At 44.0% G+C, this 9,593-nt stretch overlaps 1 protein-coding gene across 1 annotated transcript; it reads right to left on the reverse strand.

The window, feature by feature from the left end:
* Positions 1-990: 990 nt before the first annotated feature.
* Positions 991-1,773, reverse strand: PV05_04162 (uncharacterized protein; the record flags this gene model as incomplete). Its single annotated transcript, XM_013464858.1, has 1 exon — positions 991-1,773. One exon carries the CDS (start codon positions 1,771-1,773, stop codon positions 991-993), a length of 783 nt encoding a protein of 260 aa, XP_013320312.1.
* Positions 1,774-9,593: the final 7,820 nt, after the last annotated feature.

Raw genomic sequence — 9,593 nt, forward strand, 5'->3', positions numbered from 1 at the left:
ACTTTTCTTTTCTGGGTTCCATCGCTAATTTATATTTCCGCTCGTCACTTTCAACACGCCCAGAGCCCCAGGTACAAGTCGACATATTCTGTTTCCGGGTTCTTCAAGGATGAATCGATACCTTCAAAGACGGGCTCGGAGCAACACCTCTACCTGCAGCCGTTGACACTGAGACGCGTGGCTTGGTCGAAGCAGGTTCGTTGGTACGGTGGCATTGAACCCTTCTCCAGTCTGTCCGATGCGCATGGTGCAGCTATCCAATATTGATGAAGTTGTTCGCTTCTGCCGTCCAAATCGGCGATAAAGTGTCTGTCTTCTTTATCCTCCAAACATGAATCCATGAGAGTTCTTTGATTCTCAGCTCGTCGAGAGTATGGTCTTGTCGGAGAGGAGTCCCAATGTCAAGCCTATGGGTGTCGCAGATGTTTTAAGTTTTTTGGAGTTGCTCTGATATCACGCTGTCGGTCAATTGCGCGACTTGTCTGAGATGTATTGACGATATCTCCGAGGCAGACGATGGTGTCGTAAGAACCCAACTTCAGACGGAATGTCATCCAATCGATGAATTCCAGGACTGTGCTCCACCAACGACCCGCCCATGGATATATTGCTGCAAACAGAAATATTGGCAGTTGACAGCTACTGTTCTCAACAAAACCAGTATGTTGCTTGAGGCTTCGCATGGCCAGCATAATTTCGACAACGGTAGGCTTCTGGTGTCGAGAATAATGTGTGAGATCGCTCGCTTTCCGAATGTGCCACTGGTCGCTCCGTAAGCGTCGAGCAATCTAAGTGGTTTGCTTTACTGTTTTGACAAAGTCAATATGTTGCTTGCGGCTTCGCATCATATGGCGGTGGTAGGCTGTTGTCAACTGTTCTCGACAAACCAATATGTTGCTTGCGGCTTCGCACGGCCAGTTCTGCACGCACTCAGAACAGCGAAAATTGTCAAGGTTGTGGCTTGGATCCAATGGCACGCACACAATTGTCCTATCTTCTGTAACGGTCCTCTTGATCAAGGGTGTATGGTGCTTCTTGCCTACGCTCACGTGGTGGCCCCTGTGCCGTCATACGCTCCCTATCATCCTGGCGCACCGCAGCCGCATAGGCATGATGAGTCTCGCCCGACCTCCGAGGAGGTTTCGGTTGAGGTGGCATATACCTTCGGCCTGATGGTTGACCACCAGGAGCGTTGGGGCGGCCGGAAGGATAAGGAGCATAGCGACGGGGTACCTGCTGACGCGTAGCAGCACCCTTGATCGAGAAGCCGGCAGCTCCTTTGATCGAGAGTTGACCAGTGTCTTCTCTCGGGCTGCTTGGGTTGGCCGGTTTGCCCTCCGGATTGTCATCAATGGTTTGACGTCTGGCGACCAGTACCGTCTCACCATTGGTCTCCTCGTCGACACTGGGAGAATGCCGACGTTTCTCTCCTGTTGGAAGGGTCTTGTCATTTGTCTCGAGGAAATCCCTCATTCGGTCACGACCACTGACCTCCCAAAGACCCGTGGTATGATCATAACGGTAGAATGTGTTCAATTCTAATCCGTAATTCTCAACCACCTGCTTCGCCGGGAGTTGAGTGATGCGTCGAGTGCAATCCCACAACTTGTGATCCTCGGCTCCACAGTTCCAACAGTGTTTCTTGCACCCTCCATGGTGCCACCACCCGCAATTCCAGCAAAGCGGCCCACATTCTTCATCGGGAAAGTGGCGCAGCTTGCATCGAGGGCATTGGCGCTTGCCATTGCCACCAAGTCGAGGATGTTTAGGCATCTAGTGTATGTTAGTGGAGGTTTGAAAGGTAGGGGTGACTTAAGTTTGATGTTGATGTTGATGTTGGTGTTGGTGTTGGTGTTGGTGTTGCTGCTGTTGTTGTTGACGCTATCTCGATCAGTCAGTATACATCAACAAGACAAGCACTCAAGTAGAATAAAGCAAAAAGGGCCACATACTTGTCGCTGTCGCAGTGCTCTGGAGAGAAAAAATTTGAGATTGACACTGAAATGAAATATAAGGCTACCTGCTACGGTGTCTCGCCAAGCCTTGTATCAGCCAGTTGCGGTCTCTTCGATTCATAGTACAACCGGCCGGCTTTCTCAGCTTTACAGTACTACGTTCAATTGCTACAGAAGCAATCCTTCCATTCTCAATTCATGAACACTGCAATCTCTGCAGCAATATGGCCGTTTATCTCCAACCATTCCTACGCAAACCTCTCATACCGGTGAACTTCTACAACCAGGACTAAGGCAAGCAGTCCAGAGCTTCTCAATGGAGACGAATATCAACCTGCTCTGGGATCTGGTGCATTGATGTGCAAGACTTGGATCCTTATGCCAGAAAGAGTGGGTACATAATACAGGAGAGTTATCGGCCAACTGTGGGCACCATGAAAGCGATTCTATACCAAACTGCCGTGGCCGACAACTTTCAAACATTTTCGACAGAACCACTTGAATTATTTTTGGGATGGTCTCTCCAACTGACACCCCTTGGCACTCGAACCGGACATCTATCACTGATCTCCATATCGAGCAACAACCGTTATATCTCTCGAGGAGAAGGTGGTGACATCCAAAAGACAGGAGGAGTTTATTACAATCCAGAATAAGAGCAACAAATGGAGTGCATCGAGAGTCAAAGCAGACAATCGCCAGGATCTATTATCTGGTGCAGGAGCGGACACAGTGGAAGCAAGACATACAACAAGGCTGACAATGATGGGCACAGTATCTTAGCCATGATCAAAGAACTTGCCAAAGATTGCTGCTGACTGCTTGACCAACCTGAATGTTTGTCTCCTCTCACCGCCGGGATCGTTCCACATGACCGAGGTGACCAGCGCTGTACCTGGGATCTCCTACTCATTGCTCAACCATTATGCTTGAAAGTTGCCAGGTTCCTTTAGGTTATGTCAGTGATCCATCACTCAATCAGTGCTGCCGTGGAATTCCTCGAAGCGGTTCCAGCCCAACAGAGCATTCAACCAGGATCATAGGCCGAGCACCCACTGGTAGCCAACAAGGCAGGAATGGTGTTACCTAGATTCGACTGTATTATTCAAATGGACTAGAGTAGTCTTATCCTGTCAAGTACCATCCAGAACAGATATACCATTGTCCACCCAGACTCAGCTTTTACCAGTAGAGATAAGAAATAACTGCCTCGTCTGCAGTAATCTACCCAACACCACACTTACTCGAAAGAATGCCTCAGTTATCGCCCGCACGTAGAGTCACCGACCAAGACATATTTTGGTCTTTATGTCCAAACTGCCCAGTATCTCCCTGCTTAGCACTATCCTACTAGGACACAGTATTGATATCCCAGTAACACCCTACCAAACACCAGTACCATCTTCTCAGCATCACGGTCTCAGCACCACACCACCTACTGCTATATAGCATCACTGTACTCTGGCTACCCTCCTCTTAGTACTACGGTCGCACCACTACTCTTCCAGCACTACCTTCCAATACTATCAAATTCAGTATCACCGGCCCAGCACACCCTCTCAGTATCACTCTCTGAGTATCACCGTTCCAGCATCCCCTATCTATCCTGATTGGAATCGTATGCTCAACACCCTACTCAGTACACCCTACTCAGCACTACTCTTCAACACTATCCTACGTACTATCGTACTTATCAGCATTACTCTACTCAACATCACTATCCTGCCTAACATGACCATGGTAGCACGGCCCAGTTAACATGGTCCTGCCCAGCATCCCCCACTCAAAACCATCCAAACCAGCACCGTCCTCTTACTACCACCATACCTAGCACAGCCTCTCACTGCTACCCTACTCAGTATCACACTGCCTAGCACTGACAGACTCAAAAATATGCTCAACTCGGCCTACTCGGCACACTGTGCTCAGCAGTACCCTACCGGCACCACTGAATACAGGACTACCTTGCCAGAACTACCATACCTATAACCACCTTTCACAAGCCCACCCTACGCAGCACAACCTTGCTCAACACTACGCTCAACGCAAGTCTCTCAGTACGACTTTACGTAGCACCACAATACTCATCACAAAGGATAGATAGGAAGTTGATATTGAAGACGGTGCGGAGTGTAAACATCGTAACCGAACGAGAGGCGGCTGTCAAACTTCGACACCGCAAGATACTCCAACACGGGACGATACTGTTCCTATTGTAAATGAGGCGAATCAAATATCCAAAGAACTGACTTAGTTAACTCATCGCATTTCGTTCTGCTCAGCGCTACCCTGCTCAGCACCCACCGTACATACAGTCACCCTACTTAGCACACTCTACCCAGCACCGTTACCTTATCAGTACCTACCGTACTCGTATCACCCTCCCTAACATCTCCCTTCTCAGCACCAACATACCCAAGACCACTATACCTAGGACTGCCTGTCGTCTACTCAACACCATCCCTTCAGTACCACTGTCTTCAGCACAGCACGACTCAGAACTACCATACTTGATACTATACTGCCTAGTACCGTCTAGTCAACAATATCATCCTGTCTAGCACTGCCCTACTCAACAACGCTATACTCAGTACTGCTATACCCACTACTGTAAACACCAGCCTCCTAGCATAACCCTCAGCACCAACATGCCCGGCACCGGCGTACCCAGCACCACCTACCCAGAGTAGCCTACTCAAGACCACTCAGTCCAGCACACCCTACTCGGTATACCCCGTACACAGCCACTCTGCACCCCCAGCAACACCCTCTGACCACCCTGCCAACACCATGCTACTGAACACTCTGTTACAACACAATCCTACTAAACACCACCATGCTAAACATCCTCCTGCGTTGAATCACCCTACTCAACAGTATTATCCTGCCAAGCACCACTCTACTCAGCACCACTCTACTCAGCACCACTCTACTCAGCACCACTCTACTCAGCACCACACTCTTGAATATAGTGACCGTAGCAATATCCAATAATTTGCCGCATCGTCTAGTTATCTTGCATCAACTCGAGAACAATGAAGTGAACACAACAGACCGTCAGTAGTACGATGTATGCTTTGAATCTCCAGTACTGTTCAGCCGTGATCTCCTGCTCCGTCTTCATCCTATGCTCGGAATTCTGCACCTCACCCGGCACGCTGCATAAAACCTGATGACAGCACAGTCGTGGTCACGGTCGAAGATAGACCGACCATGTTAACCGTACATTCCCAGGATTGAATAAACCATGAAACACCAACATTTTGAATGTAGCTGAGCCTGGCCCGTTTGATCGGTCTTGGTGCACGTCTTGATTAGTCATCTAGGCTGCCGAGGAAGTTGTGCTGACTAAGCATATGGTCCACCCAAAAAGACAAAGTCTGCGGATTTGGCATCTATTTTTTTTCTGATGGTCGCAAAATGCTCATCTCGGTCAGCAGATTCGAATGAACCCAGTCTTGGCGTTTTTGGCCCAGAACTGAGCAAGTTGAATCACCCCCCACGTACTCTTATAGTATACTATATATACTATAATTCTACCCGTATAACTCGGCTTAGGGAATAGAAAAATCTCCCCGTTTTTCGATCTTTTATCGACTCTAATGGCCTTTAGGAAGGCTTAGCTATCCGTTAAACTCTTTTGTAACCTTGTCTGATTGATATTCAACATCGACGCAATATATTAATTTCGGACGACAAGGGAGTTCCTTAGTATACCGGGTATGCCAGAGACTTCCTTAGCATACCGGGTATGCCAGAGACTTCCTTAGCATACCGGGTATACCAGAGACTTCCTTAGTATACCGGGTATACCAGAGACTTCCTTAGCATACCGGGTATACTAGAGACTTCCTTAGTAAACTGGGCTAGTAGGAAAGTCGATCTTATATTATAATATAAGAGACTCCTCGATAGTCTTCCTCCCTCGATATCCCTCCTTTTCTTTTTATATTTCGATAATCTTCCTCTTCTCCCTAGTTCATTATATTAATATGATAGACTTCTCGATATCCCTTCTCTTCTTTTTCTATTCGATAATCTTCCCCTTCTCCCTAGTTTATCATATTAATATAATGGACTCCTCGATAGTCTTCCACCTCAATTATTATTCTCTTCTTTCCCTTCGCTTCTTTCTCTACTCTACTTTCTACCGAACTTCATTTATATAAGTAAATTAGTCTAAATATTATCTTTAGTATTATTGCTTCCCCTCGTTAGGAAATATCGTGCGATATCCTCCTTTACGAGGTATCTTATAAACAAGAGTAATTATTATACTAGACATATTAAACTTTTCCTTTTGTGACGATAAACTCCTCTCGCTACTCTAGACAAATCGTTATAATGCGCTTTCAGTAATAAAGGCTATAAGATTTATCTAAAGTCCCTCGACGTTAAATTATCTACGTAACCAACGGACTTATGTATACTAATAGGCTTAGCGCTCGACTCTACCGTATTTTATTTACCTAATATTATTCCCATCACCCCCCGAAACTTTTCTTTTATATATACAGTATCTCTTTCTAAATATATCGTTTTTCTCTCGGTCCTCTAATTCTTAAAGCTTCCTATTATTTAAAGTCCGAAAGGCGTCTTTAGGTTCCTAAGATAGCTAAAGTCGCTAAGGTATCCCTTAACGATGTTAAGTATACCGCCGAAGTAGTAAGTTCTAATTATAGATAGGCCTTAGTAATAAAAGATTGATTTCGATCCGATAGGCTTATATCCTAGCGTAGGGATACGTCGATAGCTTCAAAGGTAAGGATAAGGATCTAGCGAAGAAGAGAGCGCGGGAGGCTATCGTACCCTATAACTACCCTCTCTCTATATCTAGTAGAATAGACCGCTAATAAAGGTACTAAGTCATTCGAGACAAGAATAAAGACAACGGCGACAATACTAGCGAAGATAACGAATCTACAGAACTAAGCAGCTCCAATAAGGAAGATTGTAATAGTGGCGAAGAGGACGAAGATATAGAACTAAGTAGCTTCGACGAGAAAGACGATATCGACGATATAGATAACTCCGAGGATAGTGTTTACATTACCATAAAGACGAAGAGAGTCTCAATTACCTAAAGTAAGAAAACCCTAGCGATAATAAAGCAGGCTCGTCTAGTTACTAAGAAGTCGTTTACTAAAGAACGTAAGTGTCGTAGGGATAATACTAACGACGACACTAATAGCGACATTAATAAACAACATAAGGTAACTAGCAACCACCGTAGCAATAGGACCAAGGGTAGAGTCTTCAAGGCCGATAAACTCTTTAAGAGTAAGTAAGCCCTAGCCATTAGGTTAAATACGACCGTCCTTATATTAAGCTAGTAGATACATTAATATACAGCCCTTCAAATATTGTTAAGGACTTAGGAGTAAGGGAGTACGTTAAAAGAGTAGCTAGTTTTAATAGTATAAGGCTATAACTCTTATATAAATCAAACGAACTATACCTATATTCTCTACGACGTATAAAGTAGTTCTCGTTAGATCTAAATTCTTTATCTACTACTTAGGTAAGATCTCTCTATCCGGATTTCCTTTTTAAATTCGTGCTTATAGGTTACTCGAAATATCTCCTCTATTCTTACAATCTACGGTGACCGACTACTCGCTACTGCAATTTACCTCTTCCTCAGCATCGGTCCCGTTATTAATATCCGTTTTCTCGTCAATACCAGTCTAACCTCCTTATCTCATCTTATCGCTAAGGACGATCTCATTATAAAGCTAAGTGTCGTATCCTCTCGTAGTGCCGATAAATTTAGATTTCTCGCCGTCACTAAACGTAATCCCTCTAAAAATAGCGCCTAACCTTAGCGGCTACACAAGTGTTAGAAGTATCGGTATATATTGTACGATTCCGTCTCGTATCGGGCTTAGTGCTCTAGTCTCCTCGTCTTCCCTATTCGGGAATTATTCGCTTCTGGTTCGCTCCTAGTAACCTAGTATCGTACTTTTGCTTTAATGTTCGCTATACTTAGTGTCGTCGCGGTAGGGGATTACGTCCGCGTAGGCCTAATAGTGCCCGTACTTAAGGAGGCGGATTGTAGAACTAGAATAGTTAGAAAGCGAACCCTTAAAGCATAGATTGTAACGCACAAGATAGGTTATCTATCGCTTTTGAGCTACGCTATAGTTCTATCCCGTTATAGAGTCTAGTATTCTAGTAGCCGCGGCTCTCCAAGCGTTACTAGCAATCCTATAAGGCGCGTAAATTCAAAAGGATATATCTAGGTAATATCTCGATTAAGACCGCGAAGCCAAGATAATCGGGATACAAAGTAATGGCTATTAATAGTAGAAGGGAGAGGAGAATAATAATAGTTAGCTAGTAAGCGAATTTGGGCGTACGCGAAAAGTAAGCCTACTATATCAGTATACCCTACCAAGCATTTCACTATTCGATTTCCCACCCCACCGCTCAATTTACGAAGATCCTAAATTATTTACGTATTTCCATCTCTCGCCAAAATATACAATACGCTCCCCTAAGTATTAATTAAGTTCTCTAACTATAGCTCGCGCCGAGTTAAAGGCGAAGTATATTATTCGTATATCCTAGGCGTTATTTATAGATTATCTCGACTAACTTAAATAATAGTCTTCTACTCCCGTTAAGATAAAGTCTAAGACTCCCACTCCTATTAAGATAAAGTCTAAGACTTCTACTCTCGTTAAGATAAAGTCCAAGACTTCTACTCTCGTTAAGATAAAGTCTACGACTTCTACCTCTAAGTCCCCCACTACGCAAAAACTTAAGTCTTTTACCCCAGATAAGTTTAAGACTAGCTCGGCTAAAACTAAAGCGAGCGGTACTATAGAGACCTATCCTTTTGAAAGCGTATTGACTAATATCTTTTACCTTTAGTTATAGATATTAAACGTTATCGTAAAAAGATTAATATCGACTCCGACTTTAATACTAATTCTAAAGAAGTAGAAGCGACTAGTAAGAGTAATACTAGTAATAAGACTATCGACTCCTTATCTAATAAGGATAAATACTCTATTGCTATAGAGCTTACTATAGCTAAGGAGATAATCTATTATTACTTCGAAAATATAGCCTAAGCCTAAAAGCGTATTATTAAACTAGAGGCGAAGTAGACGGTAGCTTTAAAGAAGAAAAAGTAAGAACGTCGTAAGAAGCAGAAGTAAGAACGTCGCAAGAAGTCTAAGCTTTCCCCTAAAGGTAAGAAGTCTAAGAAGGCTTAAGTTAAAATAAGGATAATACAAAGCTAGATAATACGAGCCTAGTGAATTTAAGATATAAGTTATTTAGATAATAAGGTTACATTTCCTCGAGCTAGGTATTAAGTCTTTTAGGACGAAGGGATAAACGTATATCTCTTAGTATAATTTTAGTTACTTAGAATACTATAGAGCTTATTTAGATTAATGATTACAAAATAGTTATCTATATTCCTACTCTATATATAAGATAGTAGTCTCCTTGTAGATCCTTATAAGGGACGTATTTCTACTTAACCCTAAATACTCCTTAGACTCTCTTACTAAGCCAGCTTTAGGGACGATAGTAGAAGTACCGGGCCGCCTCGATAGGGTTAGGGTTAGGGTTAGGGTTAGGGTTAGGGTTAGGGTTAGGGTTAGGGTTAGGGTTAGGGTTAGG

This window comes from Exophiala xenobiotica (genome assembly GCF_000835505.1).
Source record: "Exophiala xenobiotica strain CBS 118157 unplaced genomic scaffold supercont1.2, whole genome shotgun sequence".
NCBI classification, from domain to species: Eukaryota; Fungi; Ascomycota; class Eurotiomycetes; order Chaetothyriales; family Herpotrichiellaceae; genus Exophiala; species Exophiala xenobiotica.